The sequence below is a fragment of the Carya illinoinensis genome, chromosome 12 (genome assembly GCF_018687715.1).
Source record: "Carya illinoinensis cultivar Pawnee chromosome 12, C.illinoinensisPawnee_v1, whole genome shotgun sequence".
Taxonomy (NCBI): Eukaryota; Viridiplantae; Streptophyta; class Magnoliopsida; order Fagales; family Juglandaceae; genus Carya; species Carya illinoinensis.
The window spans coordinates 29,314,552-29,335,650 of NC_056763.1; the positions used below are offsets into that span (position 1 = coordinate 29,314,552).

General features: G+C 32.9%; 2 protein-coding genes across 2 annotated transcripts; one reads left to right on the plus strand and one right to left on the minus strand.

The window, feature by feature from the left end:
* Positions 1 to 8,084: 8,084 nt before the first annotated feature.
* LOC122289704 (receptor-like protein kinase THESEUS 1) lies at positions 8,085 to 11,828 on the plus strand. The gene is made up of 2 exons (XM_043096917.1): positions 8,085 to 8,468; positions 8,870 to 11,828. The coding sequence occupies exon 2, from the start codon at positions 8,904 to 8,906 to the stop codon at positions 11,424 to 11,426; it is 2,523 nt and encodes an 840-aa protein (XP_042952851.1). The 5' UTR covers positions 8,085 to 8,468; positions 8,870 to 8,903; the 3' UTR covers positions 11,427 to 11,828.
* A 1,144-nt stretch (positions 11,829 to 12,972) lies between these two features.
* LOC122289420 lies at positions 12,973 to 14,439 on the minus strand. Its single transcript, XM_043096387.1, has 2 exons — positions 14,150 to 14,439; positions 12,973 to 14,006 (listed from the first exon to the last, which is right to left on the minus strand). The coding sequence occupies exons 1-2, from the start codon at positions 14,373 to 14,375 to the stop codon at positions 13,216 to 13,218; spliced, it is 1,017 nt and encodes a 338-aa protein (XP_042952321.1). The 5' UTR covers positions 14,376 to 14,439; the 3' UTR covers positions 12,973 to 13,215.
* Between the last annotated feature and the right edge of the window lie 6,660 nt (positions 14,440 to 21,099).

Below are 21,099 nucleotides of genomic sequence, written 5' to 3' on the forward strand. Positions count from 1 at the left end.
TAATATATTTAGAAATGTCTTTTTAATTTTTTTTTCCTATAGTTTCAAAATTTTATATAATTTCTATATATTATTTATTTTTAAAAATTTTGTCTCATTAAAATTAAATCAAAACTAAGTTTATGATAAATAATAAATTTATTAATATGGATCTCAAAATTTGTCGTTATATAATATTAAACTTTTTAATTTGAAATTTACAGTAAAGATATAAGAAAAATAATTTAAAATTGGTGATTTATATGAAAAATAATTGAGAGATTTTATCCTTTAAACTTCATTGACTAAGAAAAATCTTATTTAAAATCTTTATTATAATATTATATACTTAATATGTCTTTATATTACACATAATTCGTTTGATATAATTTAATTTATAAAATTCAAATTTTAAGTATAATTATTCATGAATCAGATAACGAAAATGGAAATAAAAAATGAAACTTCCTCTGAGTTAGAGCATTCACATTGGCTTGGCCAAATGAGATGTTTGGCCAAATTTTACATAATTTGGCTAAAAAATCATTCACATTGGATTGAGCAAGTCTAAAATAATTTAGACTTTTGCTACAGTGGTTGGCTAAAGATGAAAGACCACTACTCATTCATCAAATATTAAAATATTAATTTATCATTCCAAACAAATAAATTAAATTAATTAGAATATAATTAACATTTAACATTTAGAATATAATTATTATTAACATTTAATAATATTTTTTAATATTAATTGAATATAATATAATTATTATTAACATTTAACAATACTTTTTTTAATATTAATTTAATTAGAATATAATTACTATTAGCATTTAATAATACTTTTTTGTAATATTAATATAATATAATATAATTATTATTATTATTAACATTTAATAATATTTTTTTTAATATTAATTTAATTAGAATATAATTATTATTAACATTTAATAATACTTTTTTAAATATTAATTTAATTAGAATATAATTACTATTAACATTTAATAATACTTTTTCTAATATTAATTTAATTAGAATATAATTATTATTAACATTTAATAATACTTTTTTAATATTAATTTAATTATAATATAATAATATTAATGTAATATAATATAATTATTATTATTAACATTTAATAATACTTTTTTTAATATTAATCTAATTAGAATATAATTATTATTAACATTTAATTGGTAGAATTACAAAATGTGAGAAAATAAATTAAATAAAAAATTTATTAATTTAATAATATTTTATTATTATATAGAGAATAAATGGCTAATTCAATGTAGAGATTGAATTTTGATGGAGTAGATAAATATAAAAAAGTATTAATATTGATTAAATTTGAAGATAAATTTGACCAAATCAATACCAATACTCTTAGGGACCAAAACATATCACCGTCATAAAAAAAAATTAAGAATTCTGAGTATCCACGAGGTGTTGCGTCGATGCCGCCCCGTGTTAAGGGAAGTTAGTCGTCGGAGTACGACATCTCATGAAATCTTTGTGCTAATTATCAAGAAATTAACACAAATGGACAGGTGGTCGCATGAACACCGCTTGTTGCCTTCGTGTATAGTCCTATGAATTGGGGTCCGACCAGTGGCAGAACGAAAAATTTTGCTGAAGGGGTCAAATTTTTTAATGCATGAGATGTTGAAATTTAAAAATTATAAAAATATAACTATATATAAATTTAAATTTTAAAATAAAATTTTAAAAATAGAACATCTTATACAAATATATATTTCAGATTTTTTATGATAATTTTTTTATGAAATAATATTTATCTATTATTATTTTTATAATTAAATATTTAGAATTTATTTATTTCATATAAATTATCAAATAATTTTTTTGAATGTCTTCTATCATTTTAATATATATGTAAACTAGTTTATTCAATTTTACGTAATCTTATTTTTATATATATATTTTTTCCAAAAATTTCAACTTGTATGGAAATAAAAGGTGTCTTTCAGCCACCGACTTTTTGTCTATTTTTCTGTCACCTGGTCATGTTAGATGTCGTGTATACCATTAACATGATGCTATCCCACTCTTCATTTGCGACGTTAATCATTTTTGACCCATATAACGAAGATAAGAATTAAATAGCTGTCATGCATTTAAATATTTTAAGCGCTAAACGAAGACTTTTAAAACCCAAACTAAACATTTTTACGCCCTTTTTTCTTTAGATATATATTTTTTAAAGATGTTTGGAACACATCTTTATCTCAGCCGACATTTTAGTTTTCATTTTTTTTTTTTTTATTTGTTCGTGTTCTTGACAACAACTAGACGATTTGGAAGCAAAGTGCCACCGCTCTGCCTAACTATAGACATGTCTACGGTCGAGAAGGATCCTAACAATTGACTTTAACTTACCATTTTGTAATGTTCGGCTTGAAATAACATGATTAGCCAAAAAAATAAAGTAAAGCCTAGAGCGATATTTTTGAAATATTGTCTATTTTGGAGAAAGAAATGACACTACTTATGATGATTTTTTTAGAAAATGGTGACAATTTAATAGAAAATAAGCTTAATTAGACTGTATACTATTTAAATTTAATGCAATTTTAAATTTTCACGCTGTTGAATATTAAAGGATCCGGCTTTCACATAGGCTTGAAAAAGAAGGGATTTGAGATGCGTTTGGTTCAAACCTCCGAGCATTTGAAAATCACAGAATAAATAGTAACTAATGAAGAAAATTGACATCAATTATTAGGTGGGAGGTGGAAGTCCATGGTAGTAAAGAGGGAGCAATGCATCGCATTTGCAGTGGTCCAACATGCACCGACGGGGGTTTGGGTTTTATATTTTTTTCTCGATAAGATATGCTTCGAAAATCCAGCACTGAAAAGAAGGCAAGTAGTCCAAATTTGCAAGGTCCAGTCATCCAGGCCCGGAGTTTGGGGTGCACTAAACACTGAATCACGGTCCATATCTCCCAGGACAGGCCCAGTTTTTGAGATTTATGTACCCACTTTTACTTATGGCATCAGCTTGACAAGGTAGCAACATTAATTCGTGTCGATCGGCCTGCCGATTGAGCTACAGATTGTGTGTTCGAAAGCCAGGTTCATGGGATAAAAAAAATATATTGATTTTTATAATTCAAACTTTATTCTATTAAGAAAATTTGAGTTCTATATAAATTTATTTATTTTAGTGATATTAGATACAGTCTTAAGTGTGTGTATAGTACAAACCTTTTGTATTTTTTTCTAACAAAAAATAGGGTTTATTATTAAATAAATAATTTCTTTTCATATAGTTTATATATTCATTATTTTTTTTAAAGAATATGCAGTATTTATACATCATAAAGTTACAAATATAATCTCTATTTTTTTATGGTTCAAGAATCTTCCACGTTTGTCAAAGGGGAAGAAATTACAAATGGTGAAACTTTTTTCTTTGGTAAAGGTTGGATTGAACATCGGTTCTTCATTCCCATCTCATTATTTCATAATTGAGTTGAAATAAAAATTAAATAAAATATAACTAAAATATTATTTTTTAATAATATTATTATTTTATAATTTAAAAATATCGAATTATTTATTATATTTTATATTAATATTTGAAAAAATTATAATGATGAGATGAGATGAGATAAAACGCAAACGAAGCTAATTGTCAAGCACGTTGAGGCTGTTACATGATCTTTCTACTGTTATTCCTTCAAGCGGCAAAAAAGATAATCATGCCAAAAAAATAAGAGTTATAAAATAAATGAAAAAATGGACAGGGAAGTTAATGGTAGACATAAAACACAATCTCTCCTTGAGAGCAGATTGGCAAGCTCAATTCATCTATTGTGAAGGTAATAATGGTGCAGCTCATATATTAGCAAAGAAGGTTTTACACATAGATAGTGAGCAAATATGGATGGAAGAAGAACCAAATGAAATTAATGCTATTCTAATGAGAGAAATGGAATGTATGCATTCATTTTATCACAAACGAATGAAATGAATTGGTCTTTTGTTGGGGTTTTCGTTTGGATCAATACAATTAGAGGCTTCAAATGGTTTTCCACCTAAGCTTGCCAAACATGATTTAGGAGTTAGATAATGCTGCATATAATTTTTAGGTGTACAACTTTCTACTATTCATTTTTAAAAAGTCAGATTTATCATTTAAAAAAATTATTATTTAAATTACGTAAGGCTTGGGTACTTTTAAACTATAAATATTACAATTATGCTAAGTAATCGCGTCTAAAATTCATTATTTCTTAAATTAAAACGTACCGTTTAAAAAAAAAAAAGTATAGATTGAAGAGAAATGATATTTACAGTCGTAGTTGTGCAAGTGGCGTGTAATCGCTTTGAAAAAAATGAATTAATATGAGACCCACATGAAAAAAAATTAACTTTTTAATCGTGAATCCCACTCTTTTTTAAAGCGATTGCACGGTATTTACAATTCTACAACTGTATGTAACATTGTCGTTGGTGCGGTGCAGTTTTCGTAAATATTATTTTTGATATTATTTATCCTAAAAATAAACACCAGACTGCGCATTTTAGCTTCTCAGAATTGAAAACGTATCAACAAAGAACGCACCGCTCGGCTTCATTGACGGGGTACTCAACGTGAATGGCGGTGCCCGTGTCCCTTCCTGTGGCTGTAAGTTTGCGTCAACGGGCTGATTACCAAATGATCTATTCCTTGTGTCCCTTCCAATACGTTTGCGTCAACGGCTGACTACCAAATGATATTTTCCTTTCTTTTTACCTTAACGAATAAACAAGGACCATTAATTCATCAGAGCAGGAATTTCATCATGCTCACTAAAAACATAACATATTATCTACACAGTATCCATAACTATAACATAAAACTTCCACAAACATATTTAAAACTATGTATAAATACTTTGTTGTATTTATACATTACAATAACATAAAGTTTTTAAAAAAATGTATAAACAGTCATCCTATTATTTTTAGCACGATATTGACAGACAATACATTAAGCTTATTTTAGAGCAATCTACCATATTTATTCATGTGCGCACCCAAAATTATTATTCATTTATTATCTCAGATTTTGTTTATAACGTCATTGAGATATGAAATATGTTTATGTAATGATAAAAATATATAAATAAGTAATATATTAAATTTTTTAAACGTATTTAAATTTATAGATTTTACTAAATATATAGTATATGAATGATTAGTAGAATAACTCAACTAGTTTAAAAAGAATCAAAATAAATAAAAATAATTATAACATGTAATATGTGAATATGATATTTATAAGCATAAACTTTATAAAAAAAATTATAAAATGATTAGTTTGATTTGATGCAATATATTTATTTTATAATAACAAGTTTTTTGGAATTTTTTTTATTAGATAAATTTATTGCCGTTTGTTGTTTCATAAGATATTCGTGTAGATTCAATATTTCTCGTTTATTTCTATTAGCATTGGATATTGGAAAATAAAATTTTAACTTATTTTAAAAATGCACTGATATTCTATAATGAATTTTTCAAAAAAAAAACTAATGAACCGGACGAACTCGACTAAGCCAATGGGTTTGGTCTAGTTCTAAATCGGTTCATATTGGTTTTTTTTTAATAAAATCCGTCAAAATCAGTATGATTTTGATTTTTCTTTTCTAATACGAGACCGACTTGTTCATATATATATATATATTAAGAATAATGCTACTAATCATCTCAATTTTTATCATCTTATTATCATCTAATGATATCACATTAGATAATTGGAAACTATTTATTATATTTTACTTGTGAACCTATTATCTAATCTCACATCATGAGATTATAATAATATGATGGGAATAAGATGATGAACATATTTTTTCATATTTCAATTTTTTATACCATACAAAATATTTTTATATAATTTTTTTAGAGGATATAATTTATATATATGTGATTATATATAAAATAATTTTGTATTATATACTAAATTATTAATTAATATAATATTAAATTTTAAAATTCTATATAAATAATTATATATTATCACTATAATCTATAATATTAATAGTTATATTAATACTATACCACATAATATTAAATTCTGTTTTAATCAAATCGCTTAGATCTATCATTACATAGGAAAAAGTTAAATATCTACTTCTAGTAAAGTATAAAGGAAAATGGAAATCGTGTTTGCCATTCGGTCCAAATGCAACTAAACACGTTCATTCACTGCACATGACTCTTTCTATCTAATTTCCTTCCCTTTTTTTTTTTTGTCCCTTTCTCTTGAAAATCAAGAACATTCTCAGCTACCCTGTTAAGCTGACTACGACTTTAAAAACCTAAACCATAGGGGCAAATATGAAAAGTACAAAAAGAAAGGCTATTATGAAAAAATAAATAAATTTACAAATATATACAGTCGGTGCGGACGGTTGGAGCAAAATAATCAGACTATTTGGTAATTTGATGAAAAAGGTAGAGATTATTTTATTAAAAAAATATAATTATAAATATAATTATACATTAATATATATATCAATCTAATATGATTGATTAAAAAATAAATTTTATTAAAAATAATATTAATTTAAATTTTAAATATAAAAAATTAATATTAATACATATATTAATACGCGACTATCTATTTTAAAAATCATTACTCGGCCTATCTGTTTCATGATTTGGCATTATACGTTTGATTCAGTAGTAGAATAAAAATTATAATTTAATTATTTGATATTAATGATGGGGGACGACAATAAAAATGAGAGATCATTTTTGTTTACTCGCAATTTGCAATGGGAAGTCTAAAGTCCTGGTCCTCTTGTCCTGTCGCTGTGATACGTGAATTGCCCGTCACTTGCACGTTCGCTGTCCGAGTCATGTGTTGTTTCATTAGACATATCCAGCTTATAAATTAAGGAAAATGATAGTATTATCACTCTGTTACTATTTATTTATTATTTATTTATAATTTTTTATTTTATTTAATAATTAAGAAAGTGGATAGTAATAAAAATTATATATATATTTTTAATTTTTTTTAAGGATTAAAGATGTTAAAAAAATCCTTAAAAAAAATAAAAAAAAAAACTTAAAATACACATAAGTAATAGATGGATACTAGATGAGTAGTAACTCTATCACTATCCATATATTTTAACTCTACGCCACCACTAAAATTTTAATAAATAAATTGTTTAAATTAGATAAACATAAATTATGAATTTTTTCATTCATGGATCATGTGTATGTGGTATACAAGAAAATATGTTTTAGCAGAAAAATAAGTATTATACTATTTAAATTCAAAAATAGATAAATAAATAAACAAATAATTCTAAAATGAAAAAAGTTTTAAAATAGAAAATGATGAGGACGACAGTGGCTCGTGGCCATGTGATCGAATGCGGCACATAAGCTGCACACGTCGAAGTCAATCGCAACGGTCGTCTGGTATCGATTGCATTAGGTGTCATCCATTCTTTGGGGCCTCACAAGTAACGCCGACTTAACGCCGTTGTGGTTTTTTGTAAAGCATATTCATTAGATGTTGTTGAAACTGATTAGAATTACGAAACTATGGCATACTCAATTTATTATTTCTCCATTATATTTTAATTATTCATTGTTTTTTTAAATCACGTGAACATATTGTACATAGTCACCATTTATAAGAAAATAATAATTTAAATAAAATCCGAATCATATTTGAGGCATGTTTTAAAATGATTAATTAGTTGAATAGTTAATATCCTCTAAAATTATCATGAAGGGTAATTTTTTTTAAAAATAATTTGAAATTTATCAATAATTATATTATATAAACCAACTATTTTTATTTTTTTTGGTAATTAACCATGATCTCAAGCGAGACCTCGTAAACGACTAACGGCATCAAATGGCAGCCAAACCAGGACGCTACCAAACGGCAAACAGTCGCAAAACACATCAAACTTCGTGAAATCATGCCGTCAACTCCGCAATCTCTGTGAGCCTGTGTGATCGTTTCTCAAAGCCGCGTAGAAGCGGGTCCCAGTGATAGTTTGTCCCTGCAAAGAAATATCAGCGAAGAAATGTACATAAAAATCTTCTACATATTATTAGTCTCGAAAAAAGAAACAAAAAATCACTACAGCACAATACCGGAACTTTCAAAGTGTTTTCTGTTATAATATTACCAATCTTTCGAGGAGAGTCTGAGCATCCAAATCAAACTACAGTATTATTTAGAAAACAGCTGGTTTTATGGGAGTTGTGTGAGCTTTGGAGTTCATATCCTTCTTATTCTTCTTTTATTGGGGGGGTCCTCTTCTTTCCTCAAATGACAGCCCAATGACAGCCTAATGTACAGCCTAGAGAAGGTAGTGGTAGCAGCACTAAAAAGCTCTGGTTGATGGGTTTCAATGGGTGTTATTCCTCGAGCTTCACCTTGGTTTCTCTGTTTGGTTCAGACTCATTTCATTGTTTGTCAGATTGTGCGCATTCTGCCTGGTAAGATCTAACTTTGTCTGCTTGTATCAGAGAGCTTACAGCATTGAGCATACTAGAGTTTGGTAGATTTTTTAGCAGGATTTGTGTTTCTGTATCGTTTTGTACTGTTAAGATATTGGTACTTCTTGTGTTCCTTAAAATACCGGGTCTCTTGGTTATACGGTGAGTTAGAGGGATCTGTGCTTGGTGAAGTTGTGGGATGTGGGAACATGTAATTGGGGAAGTGGGTTTTTAGCATTTGGGACTGTAAGCGTTTCTTGCCCTATATTTAGGGTCTTTTGGAATTGTGCCTTTTTCAGATCTTACTCTACTGGGAGATAGGTTGTCTTCTAAGTTTTGAATTTGTCTTTTCCAGTCATTGTTTGCTAAACTGGTAATCAGGCATCCTTTTTGCTTATCAGGCTTCTAGGATCTTAGATCTTAGACAGGGTAAAGATGAAAGCGGTGAAGTTCGTACCTCTGGTCCTGGCTGTGATTCTCTTTATGGGTCATGGATCAAGTGCCTCATTCACTCCTATTGACAACTACTTAGTTGCTTGCGGTTCTTCCAAAAATGTCATCTTTCAAGATCGAACTTTTGTTTCTGATTCAGAGCATTCTTCACTTGTTCTGAAAAGTGACAATTCTAGTGTTGCCAGTTCCAATTCTAGTGCCCCACTTCCAATCTACCAATCTGCTCGGATTTTCTCAGCCATGGCTTCTTATAAGTTTAAAATTGAGCAAAAAGGCCGGCATTGGATTCGCCTCTATTTTTTCCCTCTTCCAAAGTCTGGCCAAAACTTGAACTCTGCCTCAATGTCTGTATTCACTGATAATTTTGTTCTCTTGAACAACTTCACTTTCAAGAAGTATAATGGTGCTTACATGTTTAAGGAGTATGCGATCAATGTGACTTCAGATACCTTGACTCTCACTTTCCTTCCTTCCAACAATTCGGTTGCATTTGTGAATGCGATTGAAGTTGTCTCCATCCCAGATGTGGTGCTCCCTGACCAGGCATTGGCTTTAAATCCATCTACTCCTTTTAGTGGCCTCACCGAACTTGCCCTTGAAACTGTTTACCGGCTAAATATGGGGGGTCCTTTGCTCACCTCGCAAGATGATACACTCGGAAGAACTTGGGAGAATGATCTGAAGTACCTCCATATGAACAGTTCAGCTGTGAATGTGTCGGTTAGCCCGGCAAACATAAAATATCCAGCCGCGGTCACCCCCGAAACAGCACCTAATTTGGTGTATGCCACTGCTGAAACAATGGGGGATGCAAATGTACCTAATATGAACTTCAACATAACTTGGGTCTTCTCTGTTGATCCAAGCTTCAGTTATTTTGTTAGGGTACACTTCTGTGATATTGTGAGCAAGTCTCTAAACACTCTAGTTTTCAATCTCTTCATAAATTACGATATTGCTCTTGGGAGTCTTGATCTATCAAGCATGACTGGTGGCTTAAATGTGCCTTACTATAGAGACTTTGTTTCCAACTCCTCGGCGAACACAGATACTTTGACGGTTAGTGTTGGTCCGGATAGTGTGGCTGTTACAAGTAATGCAATTATGAATGGGCTGGAGATTATGAAGATCAGCAATGAAGTTGGGAGCTTGGATGGGCTTTTGCCTGTTGAGAGTTTCCTTCCTAGTTCACCCTCAAAAAAGAACAAGATGGTACTAATAGTTGGTTCTATCATAGGAGCTGCAGCTGCAGTTGTACTAATTGGTTTGTGTTGTTGCTGCTGGGTGGCCCACAAATCGAAGACTACTCAGCAAGGATATCCATGGCTGCCCTTGCCCTTGCATGGAAACTCTCAGACCATGACAAAAATGTCCACAACTTCCCAAAAGAGTGGTACAGCTAGCTGCATTTCACTGGCTTCGACCAATCTTGGCCGTGTTTTCATGTTCCAAGAAATCCTGGATGCAACAAACAAGTTTGATGAAAGTTCCCTTCTTGGGGTAGGTGGCTTTGGCAGGGTTTACAAGGGAACTCTGGAGGATGGGACAAAAGTAGCTGTTAAAAGAGGAAACCCCCGATCTGAACAGGGTATTGCTGAATTCCGAACTGAGATTGAGATGTTGTCCAAACTCCGCCATCGGCACCTGGTGTCTCTTATTGGCTATTGTGATGAAAGGTCAGAAATGATTCTCGTCTATGAATACATGGCTAATGGACCCCTTAGGAGCCATTTGTATGGAACAGATCTACCACCTCTACCATGGAAGCAACGACTTGAAATTTGCATTGGTGCAGCAAGGGGGCTCCATTATCTACACACTGGTGCAGCTCAAAGCATAATTCACCGAGATGTGAAGACTACCAACATTCTCTTGGATGAGAGCTTTGTAGCCAAAGTTGCTGATTTTGGCCTTTCTAAGACTGGTCCAGCTCTGGATCAGACCCATGTGAGTACAGCTGTTAAAGGTAGTTTTGGTTACCTTGATCCCGAATACTTTAGAAGACAACAGCTTACTGAGAAATCAGATGTCTATTCTTTTGGAGTAGTCCTAATGGAAGTTTTCTGCACAAGACCGGCTTTAAACCCTGTTCTCCCTAGGGAGCAAGTCAATATAGCAGAATGGGCAATGAGCTGGCAAAAGAAGGGCATGCTGGATCAAATCATGGACCCAAATCTGGTGGGGAATGTGAACCCTGCTTCTCTTAAGAAGTTTGGAGAGACAGCTGAGAAGTGCCTGGCCGAGTATGGGGTTGACAGGCCATCAATGGGCGATGTCTTGTGGAATCTTGAATATGCACTTCAGCTAGAGGAGACCTCATCTGCGCTCATGGAACCTGAAGATAACAGTACAAATCACATTCCTGGAATCCCATTGACCCCGCTTGAACCGTTTGATAACAGCGTGAGTATGATTGATGGAGTGAACTCTGGCACAGATGATGATGCAGAAAATGGTGCCACAAGTGCTGTATTCTCTCAGTTAGTAAATCCTCGTGGAAGATAGGAGGATACGAATTCCATTCATTTCTGATCCTCGCCAGTAGATGTCCCTTGAAAGATATTCGCAATTGGTCATATCTTGTCCGGGAGAGTACTCGCAAAGATCCTGAGAGAATGGTTCAAGGTTACTTTTAGTTTCAGTTCTGTTCTTTCAACAAGATTTTTTCGTCCACAATTTATTTAGTTTGTAATGTAGTTAAGCGATGGGTGCCAATTGACCCGTCTGAAGTTGCAAGTTAGGTGCCGTAAAGATTGGATTGTTGTCTCTGGGGTTTTTGATGCCCATCACACAATTACAAGATATGGATTTGTATTTTGGTTTTATATTTTTGTTGTTCCCAAAAACTGAATATAGAAAATTAGGCAGCGGTTATGATACCTCTAATCAAGTTTAGTTTCTGTGTTATATTGTCTTGTAATTCTCTACAAGTGGACATGGACTTTGGAGACGTATACTTTCATGATTTCTTAAATAAGTGGTAAATGCATTTTATTATGATAATTTTTCCTCGTGCTCACAAATAAGAGAAATGTTTTGGCTTAAGAAAAATCACAAATGTAAATCTATAAGTTGAAATGGTTTCATATAATAAGTTTGTGGGATCTTTTTATGATTGCAGCTTCCCGTACTTTTATCTCTTCTATTTTTCTAGCAGAAGCTGCTTGATTCGAATACTTCATCTTTTCTTTCTTTTTATTTTTTATCGATAATTCAAATACTTCTTCAATGTAGCTCCTTAATTAGCATACATGATTTTAGATCAGATTTTCATCCTCAATAAAGTAAGAAAAATATTATTCATTTTGTTCTTAACCATCATTCTATTTGTGAATCTCTTGGAATCGAATCAGAAAATGATTAAAGGAGAATGATAAATAATATGATGGCTGTTACAGATATAAATTGATCCCATACGCTAATGCGGGTTAGTGTGTCACATTTTTCCATTATTTTTTTTTTCTTTTCTTTTTTCCTCTCTTTTCCCCAGTGCCTCTCCCCCTTCCCTCTCCCTTTCCCAACCCCTCACTGATGTCACCGTCACAGCCTCTCACCAATGTTGCCGTCGAAGCTTCCTCGCCCCTCGTTGACGTCGCTGCCACACCTCTCACTTTCTTTACCACTTGCCGACATCACCCTTTAGCCTATCATCATTGTCACTACTGTCCGCCACTTACTGGCATGTACAAGATCTCTCTGTCTCTCTCACTCTTCTCTAGGTCGGGTTGAGGGGGTGGGGAGGGGTTGGGAAATGTAGAGGGGAGGGGGTAGAAAGAGAGGAAAAAAAGAGGAGACGTGGCACAAGTATCAGTATATGGAATTCTTTTATAATATTCTTTTGTGTCAATGATGTTTTTCTAACAAAAATTTTATGTGCAGTCATTTTTGTGCACTCTTTTGTACACTCCAATGATATGATTGGTTGGATATTAAAAAAAAAATTAATCCAGCCAATCATATCAGTAGAGTGCGCAGAGAGTACGTAAAAGTGATTGTATGTAGTATTACTTTTTTTCTAATAATAATCCGACGAATAAACATTCAAAGATAATTTTATTCTTAAAGAAAACGTATCGGTATCCCATATTTATTTGATCACTGCATACTTTTACATGGAATGAAGCAATTGAAAGAAAGGGTCACACAGTGTGAACACAAATCTGGTGTGTTAAAACAGAGAAAACAAAGAGGAATAGCATCCGCTTTCACTTTCTTCGAGCAAATCTCCGCTCATAAAAGGAAGATCAAACAGATGTCCTAATTTATTAATTTGAAGATATACCAAATTTCGTACTTACTTTCTGCAAACTATTCCATTCCCACCGCTGGCTCCGCCGGTGCAGTCTAGCATGCCATATTCCGTCACCACCGAGTCCTTTTGTTCCGAAACTTCAGATGGAGAGAACGCACAAGAGCTGCAATCTGCCGAGAGAAGTGACGTGGTTCTGTACTTGTCCTCGCCTCCCACAACTGGCATTGCCACGCCTGGCTTTGCCGGATTCTCAAAATCCGGCTGGTAAGTCCGGCCAACAACTCCTTCAACTTTTGAGGACAGACCGTAGAATCTAAACTGTACCTCCAAGTGAGCAAAACAGTCATCTGAAGGTATCTGATAGTTGTGGATTCTATTATCTTCCTTGGTCACGGGCACAACATTGACTGATATCTCTGCAACCTCTGGGAGAGTGACTATGACGCTGTTCGTTTTCGATGTTCTCTCCACTCTGATGTCTTCTTCCGGGCTTTGCCATACAGAGAGATGGTCTTCTGGTATCATTAGTTCCTTCCCATTGTAAGAGAATCTCAAATGGTCAATTTTGTCATCCCAGGTCGCCGCTCGGGTGGCCTCGAGAGAGAAAGTGTTGGAGTCAAACAAGACACCCAGGGCTTGAATCCAAGTATAGTCCCTGGTTCGGCCTGCTGGCCGGAGCCCGACGAAGCGGGCATTGATTTGGAGGTTGCGATCCGAAACTAAGCTGAAATGCTGGTTGCTCTTGCCGTGGAAGTAGAAAACAATGCCATCTCCACCAATGAAGCGGGGATCGTAACATCCTGCTCCAGGGGCATTGCAGTTTGGTTTCCGATCTACAACAACCCAGAAAAAAATTGTGAGTCGTAATTTTATTTTCTATCTGATTCTTGGAAAATATATTGGAAAAAAGAATAACATTGACAGCTATGAACCCACACGTTGTAAAATATGTAGAGGTCTATGATGATAGTCTTACTTTTGCACTCAGCTTTGCATACGGGTGAATTACAGTTGATATAGCAAACTTTCGCTTTCGGGTCCTTCGGTGATGATGATGGGCATTGTGCTGGGCAAATCATCTTTTTAAAGCGGCATGGACTACTTTTGCTGGTGCATGTCTTAATTTCTGCATGGATACGCACAGCACCAAATAAAAAGAGTAGCAGAATCATCAACAACCCATTCCTGCTTAAGATCCCCATGGCGACTTGTATATTCAGAATTCGATGGTTAGAAGAATACACGAATGGTGTGGTACAAGGGACTCTCAGCTTCCATGCTTTTATAGAAGAATTTTAAGTGGGATTTTGGTGGTAGTTTGACATTGGTACTCTTTCTTAAGATTCCGTTTTTTTATTCAAAGCCCACGTTGGAGGAGGACGTGGCCTTCGACGTTGGACACTTCAAATGCTTTTTTACGGGATTTTTAAATCTTGGTCAAGTTTTTGGGGCTTGCAGTTCTGATTCAAGAATTAGGCAACTAACACTAAATGACTTTGGATGGCAAAGGCTTTCCTTTGGTTGCTAGGTTGGCATAAACCGAGATGGTTTGGGTTAAAGCCGCGTATGACAAAGCGTTGTCATCTGCCAAACTCATTTTTTTTGGACTTTAGAGCGGCGGAAATTAAGCATGCCATACGTGAGCGCACGCAAAGACCACAACGCTGGTGTCAATAGCAGATCAAGAAACCCCGCACTTACTTGTGAAAGGGACTTGGCTTTTTTACCACTAAAATCGCCATTGAAACCTATATAATATACGTCCCTCCCACGTCCAATGTTCTTTGCTTCTGTTCCTTGCGCTAGCTATAATTCGAGCATTATTGAAGAGCATCGTCAAATTGCATCTTCTTTAGTTGAGGTTGTTTATTGGATGTGCCATTGATTGGAATGTCTTTTCCCAGACTATATGAAGCAATTCCTTACCTCGGGATAGGGTGTCGTCTTTTCCCAGACTATATGAAGCAATTCCTTACCTCGGGATAGGGTGTCGTCGGTGTAATGTATTTATGTGTGGCACTACAGCTACTGTGAGGGATTCTCCCCCCAAGGCAAATGTATGTCTAGCGCGGGTCAAACACTAGTTTTCTCCATGGATATATACATATATAGCTTCTCCACGATGCATTTTGCTGATGCTCGGAATGAATGATCATCAGCAATAAATATATATATATATATATATATATTCCTTTTCTGGGTTGTGATGTTTGTTTTGGATCAGTATTTGTTAGGGTCCCAACTGATCTCTATTTTTGTATCTATTTTATTGGTTGATCATATGTATAATCTTGGCAAATAAATCCCATTGGCCAATACAACTACGTTCATGATGATGTGGTGATTCTTCACATGCATTAATATTGCTTGCTACATGCAACAGGCCGCGCTGTGAGATCTCACGCTACATATTTGGTTCGACACTTGCTAGTTATTCGAAACTCTCTAGACATCTATGATCTATTTCTTCGACACTGTATATATATATATATAATTACTATTAAATTTTCACAAAATTTGTGTTGGCACTCCTTAAGAAGCTGCTTGCATGCGGGAAGTTCAACAGTCCCCTGTTTATAGAAAAATTTCATTGAAATAAGATAAGATAAATATATTAATCATTATGAAAATTTAATCAAGATACTATAAAATCAAATTTGAACGTAGCATTCATATTCATTCATTAATCACCGCTGAGATGTGTGAAGTTAATGGCAACCGGAACATCTAATTTGGAGTTGTAGCCAACAATGAGCTGTATATGTGACCTTGGTGATTAATTATAGAACCAAAATCAAAAGGTCGAAGATGGATTTTGAACTTTAAATAATACACACAACAAATCAAAACTCAATAAAAGGGTATTACAACTAATAAAGATACTTCAAATGCATGAATATAAGACAAGATATAATTGACCATTGATGAAAACTTTGTGAGAGGTAAAACTAACAAAATAGTTTTAAGAGAAATAATCCAGATGATGGGGCCTGGCGTTAGCCAAGGGCACTGATGTTATGGTAGAAGCTATAAAATAAAATTTAAAATAGAAAGAAGAAGATGAGGGAGAACCAGAGCAGAAACGTTGAAAGTTACAATTTTTTTTTTATAACTATTATTGAACATAATGTATAGATCCCTATTAATAGAGAAATTCATTGAGATCAACAATAGAATGTAAATGTCTCAATCATTATGAAAATCAAATTAAGATGATATTGTTATAAACTATCTTGAATTGTATGATCACATTTAACTAGCCGTCAAATGCATAGTGCTAGTACATAGTGCTAGTTATCAAATGCATAGTGCATAGTACTAGCATAGTAAGCTAGCCGCAAAATGTATAGTGCATAGTGTTAGCATAGTGAGTTAGCCGCAAAATATATAGTGCTAGTCATAAAAGGCATAGTCCCCTTTGTACTTCTATATATATCGTTAAATTTTTTAAGAAATATATAAGTTTTCATAACCTCTCTGAACTCTATCTCTTTCTCTTTCATTTTGAAAGTTTTATAATACGTTATGTCTCTCTCTTTTCAATGATTTCATAATACGTTATCAGCACGAAAGTTCTGACGATTTTGAAGCTAGTAGTCCTTTACTTCAAGTAAGTTTTTCAATATATTTTTGTAATTTCCAAAATGAATATGAAATATTACATTACTTAATGAAAACTCTATACTTATGTTTCTGATTTATATATGTAAAAAATATCAAATCTTACAAAATTGAAATTCGTTGCTCTTGACATTTCTGGAAAAAATTATTTATCTTGGATCCTTGATGCTGAGATCCATCTGGATGCGATAAACCTGAGAGATACAATTAAAGAAGGAAATCAAGAGTCCTTGCAGGACCGTGCTAAGGCAATAATTTTCCTTCTGCACCATCTTCATGAAGAATTAAAAACTGAGTATATAACGGTGAAAGATCCACTTATTTTGTGGAATGATTTAAGGGAGAGATATGAACACCAGAAAACTGTAATCCTCCCAAAAGCTCGTCATGATTGGATGCACCTGAAGTTGCAAGACTTTAAGAGTGTTAGTGAGTATAACTCTACACTCTTTAAAATTAGCTCGCTATTGAAATTATGTGGTGAAAAATTCACTGATGATGACTTGTTAGAGAAGACATATACTACTTTTCATGCCTCGAATGTGCTCCTGCAGCAGCAGTATCGAGAGCGAAAGTTCAAAAAATATTCTGAACTTATATCTTGTCTTCTATTAGTTGAGCAAAATAATGAGTTTTTGTTAAGAAATCACCAGTCACGTCCTACTGGTTCTATATCATTCCCTGAAATGAATGGTACTAGATTTACATCATTCCCAGAAGCGAATGGTGCATCTTTTCAAAGAAAATAAGGGCGTGGACGTGGTAGGAAAAACTATAGAAGTTGAGGTCCTAGAAGTGGCCACACTAAAAAGGATAATAATAGATATACACCGTACCACTAAAAGTAGTTCAACTCAGAGAAGGGAAAAAGTCTTCAAAACAAATTTTTAAAGAAAGATGAAGATGGATGCCATAGATGTGGTATGACTGGACATTGGGTTCATGTCTGTCGTACAGATAAGCACTTGGTTGACTTACACCAATCTTCTATAAAAGAAAAAATAAAGAAATTTGAAACAAATTTTGCTGAACCATCATATGCTTTAGATTCTATAGATGGAGAAGATATTACAAGCCTTAATGTTTCTGATTTCTTTGAGGATTCTAGTGATAGAGTTGATCATGGAAGTGTTCCTTTTTAATTAATGTATTTTCTTTATCTTATTATAAAATATTTTTATATTCTGCAATATTTTGTAGTAATGAAAGTTTTATTTATTCTTTTATACTTGTTATAAATTATTGATGATATGATTTATCTGAGAATGAAAATGGAGCATCCCTGAAGGATCGCCCTAAATTAATAATTTTATTGAGTATCTCATATGAGTGATACTTGTACAAAAGCTCATTATGATTTATGCACCTGAAGTTGCATAATTGAAATTGTGGAAAGAATATACATTTGAATGAACATCTCGAATGTGCTCCTGAAATAGCAATATCGAGTATGCTCCTGAAGTAGCAATATGAAATGCAAACGTTCACAATATATTCTAAATTTGTATCAGGTCTTTCAGTGACTGAGCAAAATAATGAGCTTTTGATAAGAATCATTAGTTACGTCTTACTAGATCTATATCATTTCCTGAAGTGAATGATAATGAATTTATATCATTCTATTTCCTGAAGTGAAAAGAATGATGCGTTTCATTCAAAGAAACTAAGAGATTGGACGTGATAATGAATATCCTTTCGGGCCAGAAGCTCGTATTGGAAAAGCTGTAAGCTTTCTCTTTGAGATGATATTATACAATTATTGAATCAAATATTATGATGCATCAAAAGGTGATATGATTCAAAATATTTGTATCTTTTCATGGTTATCTTGATCATCCAAAATCAATTACGATAAGTCGAATGATTTTCATATGGACGTCCATAAAAGAACCAGAAGATTCTTTTACTATAAAGTCTTACCACCAAAAGTGGAAAGAAAAATTTGCTTGAAGCAAATAAGATGAAATTATTCGACGTTATCTTGATTATCATATGTGAACCAGAAGTTCAGATGATAATTAAATTTTGAATGCAATAAGATAAAAATGTCTCATATTCTAGCTGCTAAAATCCCAGCGAGGATTGAAGTCCCTGTAGGACAATTAAGAAATTCAGCAGTCTAAAAGCATGTGAGACCTATTGATACAAAAGGTACTGCATCTCAAAATAGAAAGACACAAATAATTTGGTGCTCCTGAAGAGGCCATACCCACAAAACAAGAAATAAAGTCCATCCAAATTCTCCTACATAAACTCTTGAAGAGTGCCTCCTGAAAAAGTTTTTCATGAAAATGTCTTCCCTTGAAGAGGGACAGGTACCTGAAAATAACGAGATCTCGTTACATTTCATGAATAATAGAGAAATTATGGATAGAAATAAAATCGTTGTCGACAACGTATTTCCATATGAGATGGCAATTGACATTATCAGAAGTAATAATGAAAGTGAATCAAGAATCGTCGAAAAATACGACGTAAAATATTGGCCAAATTTGAAAGAAACAATTCCTGCAGAATTGATTCACTAGTAAAATATGATACATTGAGACTTATAGTCCAAACACCTAAAGATGTGATGCTTGTTGAATGTCAGTGAGTATTTATGGAAAGGAAATAAAAATGTGATATATAAATCACGAGTCAGTTTCTCAATTCCTGCAGAATTGATATCACTAATTAAAATGTGATAAATATGGACTTAAAATCCAAACACCTAAAGAGGTGATTTTTATTAAATATCAGTGGATATTTATATACATGATATAAAAAGTCTGAAACTTTTAATATGAAAATGTGATATAGAAATCACAAGTTAGTTTCTCGAAGAAACAATATTGATATGATTTTAATGTGGTTGAAATCATATTGAGATTTTTATTAGCTTGAAAGTTACCGAGAGTTTGAATATGCATGATTAACTGCATATTTATATGGATTATTGGATCATGATATATATATGAAAATCCATGAAGGATAGAAAATGTCTGAAACTTCTAATATGAATACATCTGGAAATATGTATTCTATCAAATTTCAAATATTCTTATATGATCTAAAGAAATCCAAACGCAAATGGAAACAAGCTATTATTGCAGTTTATATATATGATTTAAATGTCATTGAGGCTCCAAAAGAGCTCATGAAAACTGCACATATTTGAAATATAAATCTGAAACCCTTGCGACTTCAAGGGGAAGATGGATGATATTATTAGTCATGAAATACCATCTTTTAATACAATTAGTATTTCAAATTTATATTATGGGTTTGATATGAAGTGTGCATTATTAAAGAAGAAATAAAAGGGAGCACACAGAATATCTACCAAAAGATAGAAATACAAATATGAATATTTGTGAAATATTATTTTATTATCTTGAAGCAAGAATTACAGAAATTTGAGACACTTTGCCTCATTCTTCAAACGCTCTTGTTCTTCAAGAATCTGCATGACATCCCTATCTAAAGGGGTGGGTAATCGAAAAGAAGATTTAAGCAAGGATTTTAAATTCCTATTCTCTTGCTTTATTGATTCTATCTTCATATTGGACTCCAGAAGAAGTCGTTGAAGTATAGCAATATTCTCGTGGAGATTGTCAACTCCACAAGTTTTGGATTGCAGTCGCTGAGAAAATGCGACAATGGATGATGAGTATCGGGTACCGAGACTCACAAGCTCATAGATAGCTTCATTATCTGACCTATGAGTCAGATCATTATATTGCATGATAGCACCTGTGGTAGAAGCAGGAACAGCTGATGAATGAGGTGCAGAGTACCTCATATATTGGCCATGAGAAGATCGCTGAGCCATTGTAGGATAAGAATGCAGAAAGAGATTGCAGAGTAAAAATGCAGTATGATTACAGAAAAGTGAAGAAGATGAGATGCGAATGAAGATGAGCTGAATATCTCTTTTATAGAGAAAATTATGATACAACATCTCTCGTGAAGCAAGAGAAAAGAGACGAAATATAACTTTATAGCTATGCGGCACCTGACAGCACGCCTGACAGCTGCGACGCCTGACAGCACGCCTGACACCTACAGAGGAGTTGAAAATCCACGTTGCTTGTCTGATATTAAAAGGCTGGCTACCGTTTTTATTAAAAAATGAGGTTAACGGTTTAATGTTGATGAATTCTCCACTAACTGTGTTATTTACAAGAACTCCAGAAGAGTAGTGATGAGCAGAAAGATCCAGTTGTGATTATTTTATCAACATGGATCAAGTCCACTGTTAGTTGGATGTACAGATGCGAGTTATCTTTCAGATACACAAAAGAATATCATTGCAATTCATGA